At 39.9% G+C, this 21,944-nt stretch overlaps 2 protein-coding genes across 4 annotated transcripts in view; one reads left to right on the forward strand and one right to left on the reverse strand.

Annotated features, from left to right (window-relative positions):
• The window catches only part of LOC101572698 (tubulin beta-4B chain-like), a 36,423-nt gene extending 35,892 nt beyond the window's left edge, over window positions 1-531 (reverse strand). The window contains exon 1 of the mRNA XM_023723424.1: window positions 5-531. Coding sequence (XP_023579192.1) covers window positions 5-398 — 394 coding nt within the window. The 5' untranslated portion in view covers window positions 399-531. The remainder of the gene's footprint in view (window positions 1-4) is intronic.
• The window catches only part of Ndel1 (nudE neurodevelopment protein 1 like 1), a 60,849-nt gene that overhangs the window by 20,849 nt on the left and 18,056 nt on the right, over window positions 1-21,944 (forward strand). For 2 of the 3 annotated variants that reach the window (XM_004638458.2, XM_004638457.3), the window contains exons 1-5: window positions 4,815-5,002; window positions 14,282-14,379; window positions 16,207-16,360; window positions 18,181-18,329; window positions 20,057-20,193. In XM_004638458.2, coding sequence (XP_004638515.1) covers window positions 14,294-14,379; window positions 16,207-16,360; window positions 18,181-18,329; window positions 20,057-20,193 — 526 coding nt within the window. In that variant the 5' untranslated portion in view covers window positions 4,815-5,002; window positions 14,282-14,293. Of the gene's footprint in view, window positions 1-4,814; window positions 5,003-14,281; window positions 14,380-16,206; window positions 16,361-18,180; window positions 18,330-20,056; window positions 20,194-21,944 lie in introns of those variants that run through there. The other variant, XM_023723238.1, reaches the window with a different exon arrangement.

Raw genomic sequence — 21,944 nt, forward strand, 5'->3', positions numbered from 1 at the left:
AAGCCCTGCAGGCAGTTGCAGCTCTCGGCCTCCTTCCGCACCACATCCAGGACAGAGTCCACCAGCTCGGCCCCCTCTGTGTAGTGGCCCTTGGCCCAGTTGTTGCCTGCCCCTGACTGACCAAAAACAAAATTGTCTGGTCTGAAGATCTGGCCAAAAGGACCAGATCGAACAGAGTCCATGGTTCCAGGTTCTAGATCCACCAAAATAGCACGAGGAACGTATTTGCCACCTGTGGCTTCATTGTAGTACACGGAAATGCGGTCCAGCTGCAGGTCACTGTCCCCATGGTACGTGCCAGTGGGGTTGATGCCATGCTCATCGCTGATCACCTCCCAAAACTTAGCACCGATCTGGTTGCCACACTGACCGGCCTGGATGTGCACGATTTCCCTCATGGTCAAAATTAACTTGTTTTGCTCGCCTCCAGGAGTGTATGGGGCAAGAAAATATGTAGGCTTTTTTCCTTTGCTGGTTGCGGGTTCGAAGGACGGAACGTGCCCTGCAGGCTGGAGCAGCGAGATGCGAACGCGAGGGCAGGAAGATTCTGAGAGGCAGAGCAGAGGGGAGGGCGAAGGAGGGAAGGCGGGCCTGGCCCAGAATTTGCCACGGACAAGATGCCCAGACCTGGGTGCTTCAGGATGAAGTTTTGGTTATAGAGTTTCTCCCCATAGGTGGATGTGCTGCCAGTGCCGTTATGGTGCATGAAGTCACCACTCCGGCACATAAATCCTGGAATAATCCTGTGAAAGCAGGAACCCTTACAACTAAATCCTTTCTCTCCAGTGATCACAGCACGAAAGTTTTCTGATGTGTTTGGAACTTTGTCTGCATATAGCTCCAGGGAGATGTGGGCCAAGGCTCGCTGTGGGTAGTGATGTTGAAGAATGTGGTGGGGTTGACCACAGTTGGCAGTGAATGACCAGGGAAGAGGGTAGTGGCATCCACAAAGCCTACATTGAGTGTTTTATACCAGTGAAAATCTTTTGTTTTTCTTTCAATATTTGAGACATTTTCCAGGAAGTTTCTATCAGTCTTTCATTTGAAGTTATAGCCACTAAACCTTCAATTCATTCTTTCAGTTTCACTGAAGCATATTAAATGTTTGCTAAGTGTGTGTTGCTGGAGGGATATTAGGACAATATGTACCTGAACTGAATTTTGATTTCTTGGGGGAGACTGAACACCTCCATGAGCAAAAGGCTGTGTTCACTACTATATTGTGAACTCTGAGGATTCTGCTGGGGCTCACAAGAGGAGGCACTCACTTTGGGGCTTTGGATGTCACAGAAAGCTTCCTAGAGGAGGCAGCATTATGAATGAGACTTAGCAGGGCAGAAGGGAAGATGCACAGCCAAGCCTTAGAAGCAGCTGTAGTATACAGGACAGTAGGACTTGTGGAGACAGGTCTAGAGAGGAAAGGGTCCATTCATCTTGGGGACATAGTGTAGAGTGTGGTTTGACCCAGAGAGATGAACTGTAGGATGCGGACAGCAGAAGTACGCTGCAGTTGCTTTGGGAGCCTTGAATGCCACATTGCACAGTTCACACTTTATCACAAAAGTAATGAGATTTCCAAATAAATTTGGAGTCTTGGGTGCTATATACACATTGGGATTTTAGCAAGATTATGCTGATAGCTACGTGTGGGTTGCTGGGCTGCAATAAGAAAAAAAATTGAAGGGCTGGTGAGATGGCTCAGTGGTCTAAAGCACCTACTTAGAATAAGCTAAGCCAAGCAAAGCACAGGGACCGCGGTTCAATCCCCCAGCACCACATGCCAGCCAGCCCGGCTCCCTGGTGGGCTGAGCTGGCCACACACACACAAAATAAATAAATAAATAAATAAAATTCAAAAAAAAATTGAAGGAAAAAGTTTGTGGAGGGGAGACTCAATAGATAGAAGCTATTGTGGAGGGAGGAAAAATTGTGAAGTGAATGGATTTGAGGGAGTTTGTGAAGGGAAAGTCATTGGAACTTGGTGGCTACATGAAGAAATGAGAACTGAGGAAAGGAATAATTAAGGGTGATGTGATGAGGGCTTTATTTCTTAGTGAGTAGGACAACAATCGCACCATTGGTAGAAACATGAAAATTGTTTTGTAAATTTCAACTAAGGCAAAAAGAGGACCTCTCTGAAGTTTAGGCATGTAGAGCTGGAGGTGGTGTTGGGACACTAGGTGGATGTGTCCCATAGAACATTAGCAATAGCCAGTGGTGTTTGAGTGTCCCTTGCCCAGCTTTATTTGTACCCTTATTGCTCAGCAAAAAATATTGAGCAAAGGAATACAGACTAGACTGAATCAGACCTTCCATTATGAGTGTAAGTTGCCCACCTAATTCAGTAGAGAGTTACATAAGATCCATCTCAGAATTTTATAGCAGGTCTGTACACTCCATCTTATGGATGTATGTGATGGCCAGATTCCTCTAACTAAAGTTTGGGTTTGTGCCCAGACCTGCCATATGGCAAATGGCCAACCTTCTTCACCCCTTCCAGTTGTAGAATTTTGTCCTTGTTTCCTGTATCTTAGAGTTTGTGGCAGGGAAGCCTTTGGGATTTTCATGCATGTTATGAACATGTTATCAGGGACTGCGACATTGAGCCCTTTGGTTCAATCCAACAAACACCTTGTAGTCAATCTAGGCCTCAGCAAATTTCTTCCTAATAGTTTATTGAAGGAGGGGGACAGCTCTCACTCATCTTTTCTACTGTCATAGAACCTGTTTTATAACTTCTATTTCCTTTTGAGGCTGTCTCCCATCTTCCTTTATACTTTATTTTCCCAGGATTTGGCATTTTGGAGCAGGGGATGGGACAAAATTGTTGACTATTACACTGTTCAGCACCAGGGCCCACCTCTAAGGGAAAAAGCTCAATCCATTAAGAGGAGGGCAATCAGCCTTCGACATCTCAAGAGCTCTGTGAACTGAAGCCCATTCATTAAGACAAGACCAACACATCCATCCTCACAAATACCAATTCTTGCTCCAGGCTATGTGGGAGGGACAGTGGCCTGGAGGATGACCCCAATATTTCCTGAAGGGCATGGCCTGCCATTAGATGACTCAGTGAGCATCCTAGCACTTCAGCCAGGAGGCAGGGCAAGAGCTGTATCTTTATCCTCTTGGGGTGGGATTACTCTGTCTTGGCACCAGGTCAACAGGAAAGCCTTCATGAATCAGCTCTCTGCCTATGATCTCATCAGCCAAAGCACAGCTTCAGCATGGGAAGCAGAGCCCCAGTGCCTGCATTTTCAAGATGTCCCAGGCCACTGGCCTCGGAGTATGACCCGCTTAGTTTCAAATCCTAGCTCTTCTGGTATATATATATATATATACACATACATATATATATATATATATATATATATATATATTTCACAGGCTTATAAGAGTTAATGTGCAAGAGTTTAGCAAAAAAAAAAAAAAATTAGCATAGTGTTCAAGCCCAATAAATGCACTCAATGGTGTTATTAGTACCATAGTCCTGTATTTCAGTGTCAGTATAGTAGTGGGTAATAGTATGGTTTCTGGAATTAGACAATTTAGGCTGTAACCAGCACTGCAAAATGTAATCTTAAAAGTTAGATTTTGTTTTAGAGATAAGCAGCTTTTCTAACCTTCCTCCACACATGTAATCAATACCTTTTCTTCTCTTCAGCCCCAAAGAAAGGACAGAATATGCAGACACAGGCCCCAGGAGGCCAGGGCTCAGGTTCCTTTCCACAAGAAAGAAAAATAAATCAAAGACGGCAGGCCGCAGAGATTAAACAGGTGTGCAGATCTGCATTGTTTCTGTGTTCCTCCTCCCCTCTGTTCCTTACTATAGAAGACTTTTAGTCACCTGCATGAGGAGATGGTGATTTGGAGTATAGAGGCTCTAGGGCTCCTTTATCTCCTTAGGACTAGCAAATAGATCCTTCTTTTCCTTTTTAACAAAGTATATGGCTTTCTTTGATTTAGTCAGAGGTGAGCAAACAGACCAAGCTTATAAACCCAAGTGGTTAATGCCAAGACTGGGTAGGCGTGAATCTGGCATCCTCACCTTCCTAGTTGTGAGACCTTGAGCAACTTTATTTGGCTGAGTCTTGTTTCCTCATTTGTAAAATGTGAATAACCCAGCTCCGGGGGTCACAGTGAAGATGAAATAATGCAAACCCAGTGTTCAGCACAATTGCGAGAACTGCTGTTGGCATTCGTCTTCAGAATCTAGCTCAGGGTGTTTACCTTTGCTACAAACCATATTAATCTCTTCCGATCTTGATTGATTTGGGTCCCTCTTATATTTCATCTCACACTGTTCCTATCTTTCTCCCTTAGAAGCCTGACGAGGCCTGCAAGGCTCACCCTGGTCTCACTCTGAAGACTTGTCTTTCACATTGTTAGGTATTACTACTGTGTCCTAAAACCCGACAAAACCAATCCTAAGAGCACTGAAATTAGAATTGTACCGTGAATGATACCGCAAAAGTTCCTAAAACGTATTTTTTTTCCCCTAAAACGTATTTAAACGATTTTGTTCCGTTAAGTCTCCACTCCCTAAGCAGCTGTTCATTCTCCCATTTCTCCTTTTGGAGCGTCTGCTTCCCTCTCCGAGACCCCCGTGCTACTTAAGGGTGCAAAGGATGCGGAAGTCCCACAGGCCCAAAACCCGGGACTGCCGCGCCCGCAAGCGCGTGCGCAGAAGGGCGCCACTCGCTGACGTCAAGCGCCGCGCTCGGCTCCGCCTCCTGTGACGCCAGCCTCGCCACAGCCGCGCCCACGCCCGCCCGCGCGCTCCCGCGCATGCTCCGAAGCCCGCCCCCTTGCGTCACAGAATGGCCTCGGACCCCCAGGCGGCTCCTGACGTGTCGGGGAGGAGCCTGGCGCTGAGGTCCGTGGAGTGGAGCTTGGGGCTGCGGAGAGAAGCGTCGCTGATCGGCTGGGCGGGCCTGGCCAGGCCAGCAGAGCAGAGACGTCGGTCGAGCGGCTGTGAACATGAGCTTTTGACACATTAGAGGTGAGCCCGCCGCGCGGGGCCGCTCCCGAGGACCCGGGCCGGGCGGCGGCGCTAAGGCCTGCCCCGGGGGAGCCCGCCCGGCCTGGGCGCTGAGTGCGAGGCCCCTCCGCTGTGCTGTGGGGCGCCCAGTCCGGAGGCAACTGTTCCAACCGCTGCAACTGTCCCCTTCTCCAACTGGTCCGAGGTGTGGGCCTCCAGGGGTGCCTGCGAGGGAGCGAGCTCGGCGGCTTCCAGATGTGCTTCTGTCCCGGGGTGGGGACGGAGGCCGGGACGTGGCACCGTGGGTCAGGGCGCTTGTGGCGCTAGGAGCAGCTCGGTCGGAGGTGGCGGCGCGCACCAGCCCTCCCCCTTGAGCCTTCGCAGAATGCTTTCTGCTGCGAGTGGTAAAGGCCATTTGGATTTTGATCTCCCAGCGCCTCGTTTTGTGGGGGGCGAGAGCGGGCGCAGCCTACGCTGGGTTCTGATTGGCATTCGCGTGACTCCACGCCTGGAACCGCAGATCACCCCCTTAGAGTTCAGGAAAGTGTCACCAGCGGGTTTGGATTGCTTGTGCTCGTCCCTTTTTTGTTTTGGCCGGCAAGCGACGAGGTAACCATTGAAGTTTTGCTAAGAAAGTGAAGGTTTTTTTTTTTTTTTTTAAACTAATGATGATTCCGTTCCATTCCTTTCCTGTAGCGCCTTTACACATTTCTGCCTCTTGAATCTCATCACGCTAAAGTTGTGACAGATAACAGTATTGCCATTTGCTGGACGGGGAAATTGAGCCGAGGGGGGAGGCAGTGAAATTATGTATGTAGTAGGATTCAAAATGCCAAGAGGTTTAGCTTGGATCAAAATCTACATTTCTAAACTCAGAGTTCTGGCTTTTTAAAAATGAGATTTGTAATCCCTGCTCAACTAGAAAGCAAAGCAAAAAAATTGGCTTGTCACATGTACACCAGAAGCTAGTAGAGGATTTATCCAATTGTTTTTTGAGTAAACTCACCTGAAAAAGAACTATTTAGTTAAGAGTAAAACCTTAAGGTTGTTCATGGGTGGCTGGTTATTTTGTCTGATAAGATATATTGCTTTTTGTACATCTGATAGGGCAGTGGCTTTGTAAAATGAAATTACGGGTACAAAAATGTAATAAGTTATAGGGTGAGGAGAAGCTGTGGAATATTTGTCTTCTGAATGATTATGAAAATTACTGTGCTTAAGGAACTAAGAATATCTTTAGCTATTCAGTGTTGGAGCTGGGGGGTATGGTGGTGCATACCTGTAATCCCAGTACTTGGGGAGGCTGATGCAGATGGATTGCTATGAGTTCTAGACCAGTATGGGCTAGTGAGTTCAGGGCTGGCCTGAACTACATAAAGATCCTGTCTCAAAAAGCAAAACCAAAATTGAAGTTGGATAAAGAGCATTTGAAATGAATGACATACTGCTATCTATTAAAACTTAGGTTTGCACTCATGATTTTTATATAATTATAAAACTTTTTGATTTATTTAAACCATGGGAGGGGGCAGGGAGATGGCTTTGTGCTTTCCCTGGCCATCGCAAAGGCCTGAGTTCAATCCTAGGTTCTGCAAACAAAATAAATAAATAAATAAAATAAAAATACAGAGGGTCCAGGGATATAGCTCAGTGGCATAAGTGCCTTCCTGGCAAGTGCAAGGTTGTGAGTTTGATCCCCAGTATGGAAAAAACAAAACAAAACAAAAAATCCATATTGAGATAAGTTTGATTGCTAAAACTTAAAGTTACTGAATTTCTGACTGAAGTTTCTGAGCATCTCATAAAGGTGGAAAAAGAAGTTTGATAGAACTAAAACAAATATTATTATTATTATTATTATTATTATTATTATTATTTTTTTTTTTGGTGGAACCGGGGATTTTGAACTCAAGCCCTTGTGCTTGCCAGGCAAGCACTTAGTCTACTGAGCCATTTCCCCAGCCCAACAAATGTTACTTATGATTGGCTTTGGAAAGTTAAAAGTTCTGTAGAAGTTATCTTTCAGAGAAGTGAAAGAATTTCAGTAAAAAGGCTTGTATTACATATAGGGAGTCCCAGAAGAACTCTTTCAACCTCATTCGTCCGTCTTTTATTAACAAGACAATGTGTGAAATAGATTTTACCATTGTGCAAGAAGTAGTTTCCCTGTAAATAAGGCATTTTGGACAGGCTGTTTCTTTTTTAAAAATAATTTTATTGAGAAACAAATAGCAACGAGACAGTTTCAAAACCGATTACTAGCACAGTTTCAATAATTAATACATTGCATATTGTTGTCTTAGTGGTTATTCATTGTACAAGATACAGACATGATATCCTGTTGAACAGGCTGTTTCTAACCCAAGTGAGTTGTCATTTGTTAGATATCTGAAAATCACATAGTGTGTGATAATATCTAATGTAGAAGTTATAATTTTGAGACTCATACTCCATCTCCATCTGTATGAGACATGGTATTAAGGGAAGACTAGGAGAGCAGAAAATAATTATCTTTAGTCCAGCTTCAGAAAATTGCACATGTACTACTTGAAATATTTATTTAGTTTTGAAATATATTTATTTAGTTTTTCGCCTCCATATATCTTTTTCCCTCCTATCTTCAGCATTTTTTTGGTATTAGCTAACTTCCTTTAGCTTTAGTATTTCTAGTTACACAGTTTCGAATGACAGTGAACGTATCCTATCAAGATAATTTGAGTCAAACTGAGCACACTTGTTAGACCCTAAAGCAATCTTACGTATATCTGTAGTGGTAGTACATTTTTAGGTTTTTTTTTTTTTTTTTTTGATCTGAATGCCCTCAGGGGTGGTTTGGCTGGCTGGAGTGTTGTGGGGATGGAACTACAGCAACCTGAGGCTGACAGCTTTGTGGAAGCAGCCACTTAAACAACTGAGCTAAGGCCAGGCCCCCCATAAGGTTTTTTTTTTTTTTTTTTTGAATACATTTTTGTTATTTGTAAAAACATGGATTTTTAAAAAGGTTAAGTTGTACAATTAGAGTGATAAAGCTGGATAATTTAGGAAACAAAAAAATACGTGTGAACAAAATAAGAACTTTTGGCTTAGTTCTTAATCTTGCTCATAAAAGCAGTGCCAAAAGAGAAGTTTTGAAAATGCTTTCAGTAGTGGTGGTATCACTGAAATATGAATATAGCTCCCTGAAATGATTGCTACTAAGGAGTCATTTGTATGTTTTCAGGTTCTGAAGCCTGTTTACTTTGTGTCAAACTTCAAAGATCCACTACTGAGCTACCAAATCTTAATAATTTAATGAATACTTATGCTGTGTTTACTGTGTGTCAGGATCTATTAAAAGCACTTTACACATATTAAATCACTGTTCATAACAATCTCATGTTAGTGATCATCTCCATTTTATAGGAGAGGAAATGGGATACTGAGTAGTTTAGTAACTTGTCCAAGTTCACTCAATTAGTAAGTAAAGGAGCCTGATTTTAAATCCAGGCAATTTGAATTCAGAGTCTGGGGGTCTTAATCAGCATGCTATACTATACCTATGATTTATTCTTGGTTAAAATTTTAAATTTGATTTATTCTGGAAAAGATGATGGTCATTTTAGTGAAAGATTTCTGGCATAGGTTATAATACCATTCGAAGGGCCAAGAAGCAAACTGTGAAAATAGCCTTTGGATTAGGAAAAGTGCCAACATATAGTTCACATAAAATTCAGTTAGAAAATTAAGAATGTGTGTGGAAAGTGGGGCATGGTGGCACTTGCCTTTATTCCTAGCACTGGGAGAAGCTGAGGCTGGAGGCTTGCTTCCAGTTCAAGGCCAGTCTGAGGTATATAGTGAGTTCAAGGCCAATCTGAGCTACATAGCAAGTCCTTGTCTCAAAAAACCAGAAAACAAGAAGAAATTAAACAAAAGAATATGTCTCTTACAGCAGAGAACAAATGGATCCTTCATAGCACTCAGAGGTGTAAACAATGTTGTTCCCCAGGGATCAGTAGTCAAGTGTCCTTCAAAACAGTAACTGCCTTGAGGTTCTGACTGTGTATGCAGGTAGCAAGGAGCAAAAACCCCCAACACCACCCAGGAAAGTTTCAAAGTGGCCATGTGAGTCACATTTGTAGATGAAAACAGTCTTGGTTCTCTTTGTAGGAATGAATTCACATTTATAGTACAGTAAGTAATTCAGATAAATGTTAGATGATGAGGAAGTCATCTAACAGTCATTAGGAACTCCACAAAGACACTAGTGCTGTATGGTAACAAAAAGAGTACTAAAAACTCAAAATTTATCCTACCAGTGAGTAAAATGTAAAGTACTGAAATAACACCTGTTTTGCAGCTTCAGAAAGCCTATATGTAATCTAAGGGTGACCAAAAGCGTGACTGCAAAAATATTTACGAGACTAACATGAATGTTAAATGGTCATAGGCTAAAAAGACAAGAAATATTAACACTAGGAGCATCAAAACTGAGAATTATTATCATCAGTCTGTTCAAATCAGAAATGGCATAAAAAGAATATAAACTTGTTCACCAAATTCTGGGACCTTACAACAAAGCAATTTATGAAACTTATGACATGGGCCCAGGGAGATAGCTCAGGATCCTGAGTTCAATCCCTGGTACCACAAAAAAAAAAAAAAAAAAAAGAAAGAAAAAAAAGAAACTTATGACAAATGCACATTAAAAAATGGGAAGTTCATTGGTAGCTATAAAGTTATGGGACTTACTCCATTGCTTAGAATAATTCAGAAATCAGACAATTTAAAGTTTTAGATTTGAAATCATTTATTAAAAATTTTATATAAGTATCAGGACTTTCTTAAATTGCTTTTTTATTCTCCCGAGGTTTCTATTTGCCCTTTTTCTAGTTGACAGATGAATATTATGCCTTTACCATATACTCAGGTTTATCCAGCTTCTTAATCTGCTATTTTGTGGTATTCTCCCTTGGGAGCCATCCCTTGGTTTTTTTGGGGCGGGGTGGGGGGGTTTGGCAGAACCGGGGATTGAACTCAGACCTTCCTACTTGCCAGGGAAGCACTTATTTTACTGAACCATCTCCCTGGCCCCCATCCCTTGTTTTGACAGCTCTCTGGACCTACTGGCTAGGATTCATCCCACGACTTCTTTTCATTGCAGTCTTGAGACTTTGCCTTTCTGTGGGCTTCATTCTATGCAGTCAGGCCACTGTTTTCTCCCTTCTTTTGTAACTCTCAGGAAGTATGTGGGAAGATAACTCATGGTTTGTGTATGAGAATAAAAATTCTCTTTATTTCCTGAATTGTCTATTAACTCTCAGTTTAGTAGGTCCTGGGCTTTTCTTCTTTATGCCACTGGTGTCCCATTTGCCTTGCGGTTCCTGGTTGTCCATGTGTACTTAGGACTGATGGCTGGATGGCTCAGGCAACTGGTATACAGTAGTTTCTCTGATGTTCTCCTCAGCAAGTCCTATCAACTGTACTCTTTGTGGTGTCTACACAACTGACTGTGAATGTAGTTTCCATGCATCAGACTGATAAGTTTATGCAACTGGAAATAATAGATTTTCATACATGGTGGTACATTGTGAGGTAGAAATAAAATAGTAGTAGGTCTTTTTGCTTATTGCTTAAGATGAAGATTCAGATGTTCAAGGAAAATTATTTTCTACTTTGGAAGTAGAGTGAATAGTGAAGGAAAGGTTATAAACCAGTTCAAGTGATATTTATTAAACTTATGCATTACATGTTTCTGGTTATGTGGGAAGTATAGAAGGACTTATGAATAAGACACAGGACCTGCCCTCAAAGAACTGTCTAGGGAGACTTTACCTTTCATTCCTCTGAAGCTGTTGTTGAAAGTAAAGTTAGTAGCAGTAGAGCTTTGCTTCTTCTGTTACTAGTTCTTGGAACATTTCAAAAACCAGAAGCATTGAATTGGGTATCAGAAATGACATTTGGGTTGCATGTTGACATGTAGTTGCCAGTGTTGACATGGTAGCATAACCAAATTTCGGAGCCGGTGCCCATGATCGTGTGATTGCCTTCTTTAGAGCTGGATTTGTAGATTTAAATGTAATCACAATTTTAGGGTATTTGGGGGAAAGACCTTCTGTAGAGCATTCAAAGGGCACAAGGATTATTGCCTCATCTCTAAGTGCTCCCTCATATGTCTCACAATTCTATCCTTCCCTGAATTGTTAAAATATGTCCTTTACCTCAAGGAGACTTAGGCTATACCTTTGAGGAGTTATTGATTCCACATAGTGATGACTTTAGGTATGTACTTTGAGTCCTTTGAAATATGAATGCCTCTTGTTCCTGGATAAGCCTTGTCCTCACAAAAACCTTATTACAAAATAAACTAGTTACAAGTAAAATTACCTCTGTATCTGAGAAAGAGAAGTGGAAATTAGGAACTTTGATGAAGGATTAGGATTATAAAAATCAGTGTACATATACTTGAAGAAGCATTATAAGTCATCTAATGTAGTCCAAACCTTTTTTAGATGAAAAAAGTTGAGGCTCTGTTTAAGTAATTCAATAGCAGAATTGGAATCCTACAGCTCAGCCTCAACAAGACTCCCAGCTTGTGGCGTTAACATTTTAAAGTGCTGTCATGCTATAAAAGTATCCCCCAGAACAGAATAATAGAGACAGCTGTGTGCTTGTGTAGGGGAAAATCAGATTAGGGGAAGGTATATTTGGCTAATAAATATTTATCCAGTGCAGAACAACTCTCACACATGATAGGCATTGTGTAAATATTTGCAAGCATTAGGTGCTTCCTCTGAGCAAGGTTTTATGCTTGGTGCCATAATGAAATTATAAGATGTGTCAAGGATCCATCTTGTTCAAAGAACTTTCGGGCTGATTGGTAATTTAAGATAATTAGAAAGTTGACTAACAGCTGTCAAAATAATAATAGTATGGCGGAGAAAGACTTGATTAAGAAAAATGGACTGGGAGTATAAGCTCAGTGGCACAGCGCCTACCTGGCAAGTGCAAGGTCCTGAGTTCAATTTCCTATACCATCCACCACCCACCCACCCCACCAAAAAAAAAAAAAAAAAAAAAAAAAAAGAAAAAAAGAAAAGTTTGCAGTAGGCTCAAATAAATTAAATCAAATGTATAAAGTTACAGTTTTGTTTCATCCCATTAAAATCATTGTACATACCTCTTCGGTATGTTCACCTAGAAGTTGGAGTTTTATATTTGTTTTTACCTGTCATAGTTTTTGCTAAGTCTTTATGAGTGAACTGTGTTAGATGAACTCCAAAATTCTCTATACCTCCAGGGTTTCATTAACTTACTTTTAAAGTTGGTCTTGTTCTTGCTGCCCTCTAAGGATTATGTTGAATCAGTTATCATTTAATTCCATATATATTGTTGGGCACCTCCTATTGTGCAGGCATTATGCTGAGATAGAAATTCATACAGTACTGCTGTACAGTCTAACAGGACACAAAGGTGTAAACACATGCATTGCTGTGGGGCAAAGATATCATTGAAAGTATGCATGGGGATAGCTATAGCTGAGAGTACAGGAGATTTTAACGTTGTTTGAGGACAAGACAGGCTTTCTGGAAAAGGTGACAGCTGGTCTTAAAGAATAAACAAGAGCTTTCCAAATGTAAGGAATGAGAAGCCACTTCAGATAGAGACGACACTCAGATCTGAAATGAAATAATGGGATATTAAGACACTTTTGAACAGTAGTTCTGGGATATAAGGTGGATTGCTTATGAAGGGGCTGTAGGAAATAGTAGGCACAAATGTAGGGTAGGCCTGATGTTTTTGATATTCCATAACCTGACAGTTGGGAGTTTTAGCCAAAGTACAAGGTTTTTCCCCTCCCTCTCTGCAAAAGATTCTTGAGTGGTGATATGCACCTAAAATTCCTGCTACTCAGGAGATTGAGCAGGTTCAAACCCAGCCTTGACAAATTAGACCTTCTTGTAGTGTTGCCTTTAAAAAAAATATATATTTGAAAGAGTGGAAACAAAAGCAAAAGCAAATAGCAAAAACAGAGACAGAAACAGTAGCTTACAACAATACATATGGTACATATTTTCAAAATAATAGCAAATTAACAATGGTTGTTACATTATATATTTTTATCATCAAATCTATTGCTCAGATTAACAGATATAGGTTTGCAAAATTAGATGAATAATTGAAAGTTAATGCTTGCTTTCAATAAATCTTGATTTTTTTTACCTTTTTACTTTTATTATTTTTCAATTTGCTTTAAAGAATGCATAATCATAATTGATATGACATTAGAAATGGAACACATTTAGAACAAGATGATACATATTCAGTTGTGGGTTTTGTATTTCACGTTGCTGTCTTTGATGTAGTTGCTCAGATTGTAGATATTCGAATATAGAGTTAGTCAAAATAAAAAATTTAAACATTTAAACTTTAAAAAGTAAAATTTAAACTGCTATTTAAAAAAAAACTGATGGAAATTAGTAATACAATCATCTCAGCTATCCTGAATATATAGTTGTATGATTTTCCCCATCTTATCTCCTTTCCTTCATATTCCTTATTCATTCGTTATATTCAGTTTCTTTCCATTTTACTATGATAGACCCTATCTTAAAATTTAAAAAAATAAAATAAAAAGGACTGGCCAGGTAGCTCAGCAGTAGAGTGCTTGCCTAGCATAAGTGAAGCCCTGGTTTCAATCCCCCTCTTTGCAAACAAACAAAAAAATCACTGAAGTTGGAGATGAAGTAGACTTTGAGCACTTAACCTACTGAGCCATCTCCCTGGCCCCTGAGTTTTGGACTTAAAAGATAATTAACAAAGAGAAGGCTTTTAGAAATGTGATAGTAGCAAGTTATTAGGCATGTCTAAGCTGGTAGCATCACCTGGAATGAAGTTTTCAAGCAGGGGTTTCGATGCAGTTGTACAATAGGGAAGAGCATGCAGTAGCAGTGACACTGTATTCTGACACCATGCTTATTTCTGTCACCTGATTCCCAGAACAACTTGGAACTCTGTGCTGGATGATTCTGTGGGGTCACGTCACCCGAATCCAGGGCAACAACCTCAGTGGCTTTGTACTAAAGGACTGTGTTGTTTTGTTTCCTGTCATGACCTCACCTTCAATATTTGTTGTTCCTGAGTGGGGCAGTGAAGTGATACATGTGCCTGAGTTACATGGAAGAGTTAAACACTCTTGGAATCTTTCATATTTAACTTCCTCTAGAATGCTGCAGATTTGTGTTGTCTCAGATTTTAAGCTTTTACTTAGATTTCTGTGTTTCTCTATTTAATTTATAATAGTTTGTCTTTAATATTTTATAGGCTTTCTTGATCATGGATGGTGAAGATATACCAGATTTTTCTAGTTTAAAGGAAGAAACTGCTTATTGGAAAGAGCTTTCCCTGAAGTATAAGCAAAGGTAATATTGAAAGTATATTAAAATTAGGGGAAAGCATTTGGAATGCACTGTTTAGTTTGTGCTTTCCCACCCCATATTGGGGGGTTGAACCCAGCGCCTATGTTTAAAGCTACATTTTTTTTATTATTCAAAGCATTTTATTATTTTAAATTTAAAACAAAAATAATTTTTATTATTTTTATTAGTTTGAGACAGAACCTCACTAAATTGCTGTATTACTCATATTGGCATTGAACTTGTGATCCTCCTGCTCCTTCAGCCTCCCAGAGTGCTAGGATTACAGGCACGTGCCATCATGCCCAACTTGTGTTTTTTAAGACAAAGCTAAATTTAGAGTTTTAGATTTCAAATTGTGATTTTAGAAATAGTTACAACATTGCTTGTATTTAAATAGCATAAACATACCATAAATTTTTATTGTTCTGAAGTAATAGGAAAATGCTAGGAATGGTGGCACATGCCTGTAATCCTAGAGGCTGGCACAGGAGAACTGCCATGATTTCCAGGCCAGCCTGAGCCACACAGTGAGCACAAGGCCAGCCTGGACAACACGGTGAGATGCTGTCTTGGGAAAAAAAGGGGGACAACTTAGTGCCTTTATGAGGTTTGTTTTTTTTTTATATATATTTTTCTTCTTTAAATGTTTATTACTACCCTGGACCATCTTTGGTCTGCTGTGTTTGTACCATTTCTGCCTCATTTGCCCATTTGGAGAATGCTGTAACAGACTTTAGTTCTCTTTGGGCAAGCATTGTTAGTATCTACAGCTGGCTGAGCTTTGATGGAGGATGCACACAAGAGCTGTGGAACATTTTATAAAAATTTCTCTCTCTTTCTCTCCCTCCCTCCTTCCCCCCTCCCCCGCTCCCTCCCTCCCTCTTTCTCTCCCTCTCCCCCTTCCCCTCCCTATATATATATCTATATCTATCTCCCCAGGTCAAAAATTTCAGTTTTTGCCAGGGTGATAGCTGAGTGGCTTAAGCACCTGCTTGGCAAGCATAAGGTCCTAAGTTCAATACCTGATACCAACCCCCCCCCCAAATTCAATTCCTTTATTGTTAGGAGACTTATGGGTGGATAATAGCTGATTTTCAATTGCAACTTATCTTACATTTCTTTTTTAAGAATGGAATTTTTTTTCCCTACACATTTTCCTACTTTGGTTACAGAACTAAGCCTTATCAAACCTCATTGATCTGTCATTGTTTTCATGAAGCCAGTTACTCTGTTGTGAAAGTAGATCTAGATGATACATATTTGCGGCAGTCTTTTGTGTCATATGGTTGGTAAACCTATGGATGTCTGCTCAAAATATATAACATTAAATAGAGAAATTACAAAGGAAACTAATTGTTTGAAAATAATTTAACTATTAAACTAATATGTGGTATAGTGATAATGTGTCAGTCCACAACCTAAAAAGATCTAGGGGAGTGTGTAATAATTTTGAATTAGTAGTGGAATAAATGATTGAGATATCTGCAGAACCGTTAACGATATGAATAGCTGTGATTTGTAAAAATAGAGATGCATTGTTTTCTTCTAGTTTTCAGTTCTGTGGAAGAATAAGCTAATGGTATTGAACTGTGCAGACTTTCATAACTATTATAATTACTGATTTGTGAGTTTTTTGGGGGCTTATATATAGTTCATTTTGAACCCTAAATATATAGAGTAAAAACAAAAGATTGTCTTTATTGTTTAGCATATTTTATGAGAGCATTAGTTTTGTTTCAGACAAAGATGATTGAATTGATAGATGATTATCTTCAAGGTGATCTTGTGGTTCCTGCTGTTACTCATCTGTCCCACTTTGTTTCTGATTAGCTTCCAGGAAGCTCGAGATGAGCTAGTTGAATTCCAGGAAGGAAGCAGAGAATTAGAAGCTGAATTGGAGGCACAATTAGAACAGGCAGAGCAAAGAAACAGAGACCTACAAGCTGATAACCAAAGACTGAAATATGAAGTGGAAGCACTAAAGGTAATTATGACAATAGAACTGGTGTCTAGTATACTAGATTTTATTAAAAGGAGAAATAATGTCTTTGGCATGGTGTGTAAAGATAGCATGCAACAAAATTTTTTACAAAAACTTTAAGTGAATTTTAGAATAAAATGTTTTCTTTCATTGAACCAAGGGAAAGGTGGTTCTGAATTTAGGAGTTCACCATGTAATCTTTCATTGTCAGTTGTCTAGCTGTAGTGTCCCTAGTTATATTTTGTTTTAGTTCTTGGAACTTTTTTTCTTTTTTGAGACAGGATCTTTCTACATAATGCAGGCTGGTCTAGAACTTACTATGTAGGCCGGCTAGCCTCAAACTCACAGTGATCCTTTTTTTTTTTTTTTTTTTTTTTGGTAGAACCGCGGATTGAACACAGGCCCTTGCACTTGCCAGGGAAGTGCTTATTCTACTGAGCCATCTCCCCAGCACCATACAATGATCCTTTTGTCTCAACCTCCTGTCTGCTGGGATGATAGATGTGCTCTAGCATGTCTGGCAGTTCTTAAGTTTTCAAAAGCTCCCTGATGATTTGTATTGATAGATTGTTTGCCTCTATATTTGTATGAACTGTACATTTATTCCATTGTTCATAGCCCTTTCAGTTTGGGAGTTTATTTTGAGGAATGAAAGGATTAACTGCTGCCCCTTCTTTACTACTCTTTTTACCCTGTGTGGGAATATTTTTCTTCGGGAGTGGGTGGGATTGGAGGCCAGGCAAGGGGAAGGGAATTTAACAGTGTTTGTCTCTGTGTTTATCATGGGCTGCATTTAGCTTGAGAACCCAGAGCTTTCTCTATCGTATTTGGAGATTTTGAGCTTTGTTTTGCTTTGCTTGGCTTTGCTTCTCTCTCTCCCTCTCTCCCTCTCCCCCTTATACTTCCCCCCCTTTGGACCCAGAGCCTCACACCAAATTATAGCCCCACCCTATTTATTTATCTGATTTTAAAATATATTGATTACATTCATTGTCAGGGTTGGTGCATATACGTATTGTGACACATTTTAATGCTTTTCTCTTCTGATAACGTCTTTCCCTTCCTTAATTTATAGTTCCCCTTCCCATTTGCAGAGGATCTTTTTATTTCACATTATCTTTTATTTTGCTTTTTAAATATTTATACTTTAGATCTCTTATAGTCCTGCAGATGACTCAAATTTTTTTCTTTATGACTGAATAGTATTCCACATGTATATATGCCACATTTTCTTTATCTTTTCACCTGTTGATGGGCTTGTAGGTTGCCTCCAAGCTTTAGCTGTTAGTGGTGCTGCTATAAGCATGGGTGTGCACGTTATCACTGGAGTGTAACTTTTGGGAACACACCTGAAGGGGGACTAGCTAGTTTCTTTCTTTTTGGCGGAACTGGGGATTGAACTCAGGCCCTTGGGCTTGCCAGGGAAGTGCTTATTCCACTGAGCCATCTCCCCGGCCCAGGCTATTATTCTTGAGAAGGTCTTGTTAAGCTGCTCATTGGCTCAGGCTGGGCTTTAAATTGTGATCTTACCTTAGCCTCCCAGAGTGCATGGATTACAGGCATGTTCTACCATATCTGGCAAGATAGAACCTTCTTCTTCTTCTTTTTTTTTTTAGAGCTATTATAAGAGTGAGTAATTATTGACTTGATTTTATGGGAGTTAAGGTTCTTAGAATTCTTTTAAAAATTTTATAAAAAGGAGAGGGAAACTGTCAACTCAGATTGTGAGTGAATTCCCTGAATTTTTTTCCTTCAAATTGGATTATTTCCCTTATTATGGAAGACCTGTATTAATGATACATCTTTTCTTTTGTATGCCTCAGGAGAAACTAGAACATCAGTATGCACAGAGCTACAAGCAGGTTTCTGTATTAGAAGATGATTTAAGTCAGACCAGAGCCATTAAGGAGCAATTGCATAAGTATGTGAGAGAGCTGGAGCAGGCCAATGATGACCTGGAGCGAGCAAAAAGGTAATGTGTGTGCTGTGTGAGAAAAATCCAAGTTCACAGTCAGTGATTAAAATCGGTATCAGTAGGCTTGCCCTCTCATCTAGATCTCAGTCCCAGAACGTTTTCTTTTGGTATTTCCTGTCACTTGTAACTCATTGGATTGAAAGGGACCAGAAATTCTTATCTTTCCTGATAACATTCTTCTGAACTTTTCTTTTAATCTTTCTTTTTTTGTATGTGATTATTTATTGACCCTTCTGGCTCCATCTTTTATTCTCTCATTTACCAAATATTACCACACTTTGTGTGTAGGTTCTCGAGCCTTTTGCTTGGATTCTGTAGTTATCTCCTAGCAGATCTACATTCCTTTTTAGTATTGCCTGATGAATTTTTTTTCCCTAAACATTGCATTTATTACAGTTTTCCTATGCAATCTATAGTGACTCGCTGTTACTATTGCCAAGTTTTTATGCCTCTATATTTAGTTGTTTCTTAACTATTTAAAATCTAATTCCTATTACCTTATAATAATTGCCTGGTATTTCTTTCCTTAATATTTATCAAGTTACTCTTGAGCTTGACACCAGGCCCAGGTTGAACTCAGGGAGTACTTTCTCTAGGGGTTGACAGATCAGAAGTTTACAGTGGCAAAGGCAGTAGTAAAAAGAAGGCTTAGGTTACTCCAGGGAATGGAGACCCGCCAGAGCACCTTCAGGAACTGGGGAACCTTTGCAATTACTGGAGCTGAGAGACTGTTAACTGGGTGAAGAGACAGGTACAGGGGCAGAGGCAGAAAGGTGATTGAGGCATTAATATAGTTCACTTTGACTTGTCCAGACAACATGGCTGAATGAGATGAGGCTGTGGAGATGGCTGGGGCAGGTTAGGAAGAAACTAGCATTGGGAATTATTCTTTAGGTGTTGGGGAGCTCTTTGAAATTTATTTTTCTTTGTACAAAGAAGTAATACAAGATTTTGATTTGAGAAGGTAATACTGAGGTGTTGAGGCAGGGAGGAGACTTGAAGATCACTAAAGGAGTAATCCAGCTTGATGCATGAAGAGTTAAGGCAGAAGACTGGAGAAGGTTGGGCCCAAAGAGGAAATGGATTTGAGAGACATTTTGGCAATTGCCAGGAATTAATAAAATTAGAGATGATGGGCCGGGGAGATGGCTCAGTGGAATAAGTGCTTCCCTGGCAAGCGCACGGGCCTGAGTTCAATCCCCGGTTCCACAAAAAAAAAAAAGAAAATAGCGAGTGGCAAATTTAGCCCCAGCCTGGGCAACATAACAACTTAGTGACAACCCAAAAAAAAAAAAAAGAAAAAAAAAAAAATTGGAGATGACATTCGAAGTTCCATTTTGAGGTTAGGGAATTTTATTTCTGCAGAAGGTAGCACAGAGTGGGAGGGCTTGGAGTATACTGGTGCTTGTTAATATATGTTGAATGGGGGCCGGGTGTGATGGCTCACACATGTAATCCCCACACTTGGGAGGCTGAGGCAGGAGGATCATTGAGAGTTGGAGGCCAGCCTGGCCTACAAAGTGAGTTCAAGGCTGGCCTGAACTGTGTAGTAAGACCCTGTCTCAAAAGATAAAAAAGAAAAAAATTGTTGAATGGGGTAAGATCATTCACTCTGAACTGGGCCAGGATGGCCAGGTCAGGAATGGCATTAGAGAAACTGTTTCCCTTTGTATAGCTGTTTTGTTTGCACATGTTATTTATTTGATTCCTGAATTCCTTTTTAGAGCAACAATAGTTTCCCTGGAAGACTTTGAACAGAGGCTAAATCAGGCCATTGAACGAAATGCATTTTTAGAAAGTGAACTTGATGAAAAAGAATCTTTGTTGGTTTCTGTACAGAGGTTAAAGGATGAAGCAAGAGGTAAGATTTATAATTTAGAGAATATTTATCTATTACCTTACTGTTTATAAGCAGAAAGCTCAAGGATCAGCTTCTTTATGTTTTTTCATTTTTTGGGGGTGCTAGAGATTGATGGAGATTGAACCCAGGGCACTGTATATGCTAGTCAAGTGCTGTACTATTAAACTACATCCCCAGGCCTTTCTGCAAATTTTTATTTTGAGGCAGAGTCTTTCTTAATTGCCCTGGCTGACCCGTTATCTTGAAGTTGTGCCTCAGCCTCCTGTGTAGCTGAAATTACAGGTGTGCAACACCGCACTTTGCCATAGCCTCAATTTCTTTTAAATTGCAGTTTATATGATTTTGAGGTGTTTTTAATGTTAATTTATTTATATCTACAGAATCAATGCTAGGAAGTTTTATTTTTATTATTATTAGTTTGTCTTGAGATAGGGTCTCACTGTGCAGTTCAGGCTGGCCTTGAGCTAACTGTGTAGCTTAAGCTATCCTGGAACTTGTGGCAGTCCTCCTGTCTCAGGCTCCAGAGTACTGGGATTATATGCACTTGCCACCATGTCTGACACAACTGTTTTGTAAATGTGAAAACTGAGGTAGAAAGGATTTGAGTTTTGTGCAAGGTAGTATAGTTTGTCAGCTGTGATTCAAACCCTGGTTTTTCGAAGATTTAACCACTGCTAGCACTATTGTTTTTTTTTTTTTTTTCTTAACTGCTTTTACTGAAATAGTTTTATATGTGTACATAAATATTGTGTACATATTATACATATTGTTAATACTTTAAAAGAATTTTCCCTTATTTAATTCTTTATGTATGATAGAATTCAGAATATCATAAAAAATAAAGTAAAAATCACTGCCAATCACTATCTGAAAACAATCTACTAACACCATTGTCTTCAGTCTTTCCTATGACTGTATATAGCCATATCTATATTTTTTCCTTTATGTAATTCTTATTTCCTGCTTATTATGGGGAACATAATCTATATTGTTAACAAATGTTTTTAAACAGGGTTTTTAAAAATGTTCTGAAATACTGTGTAGTTATGCTCTATCTAATGAGTTCATTATTGGTGGCCAGTTTTGCTTTAAGTAGTGTTGGCCGAGAATGGTGCCACAGGCATATAATCCAAGCACTAAAGAGGCCAAGGCAAGAAGATTACCATGAGTTTGAGGTCAGCCTGGGCTACATAATCATTTGAGGGCCAGCTTGGACTGTATAGTGAGACAACCCCCACCGAAAATGCCTCCCAAGAAAAAAAGTGTTTTGATTAGAATCCTCATACATATTAGAGTGTTTTTATCTTTTTTTTTGTACTGAGGAGTGACCTTAGGGCTTTGTGCATACTAGAAGTCACTTTACCACGAAGCTACATTCCCAGCCTTACTGAACATTTTTAATGATTTTTGTAGAAGAAATTCTTAGAAGTGGCAAATGAAACAATGTTTTTGTGGTCATAATATGCAATGCTAACTTTTTACAGCTTTCTTACCTTTCTGTTCCCTCTGGCAGTGGTAGGGCAGGGATGGTGGTTTCACACTTTTCCTTAGTATTGTCAATAACAAATACTTCTAAAATGTGTTTGAAAGTTGAAGATTGCTATCTCATTGGTTTTTAATTTGAAGTTATTTACTACTGATAAAGCTTTTTTCCAGTGTTTTTTTTTTTTTTTTTGGTTCCTCGAATGCCTTCAGGGCACTTTTGGCCAGCGGGAGAGTTGTGAGGTTCGAACTCCAGCAACCTGAGGCTG

This window comes from Octodon degus, unplaced genomic scaffold (genome assembly GCF_000260255.1).
Source record: "Octodon degus isolate 3935 unplaced genomic scaffold, OctDeg1.0 scaffold00098, whole genome shotgun sequence".
NCBI classification, from domain to species: Eukaryota; Metazoa; Chordata; class Mammalia; order Rodentia; family Octodontidae; genus Octodon; species Octodon degus.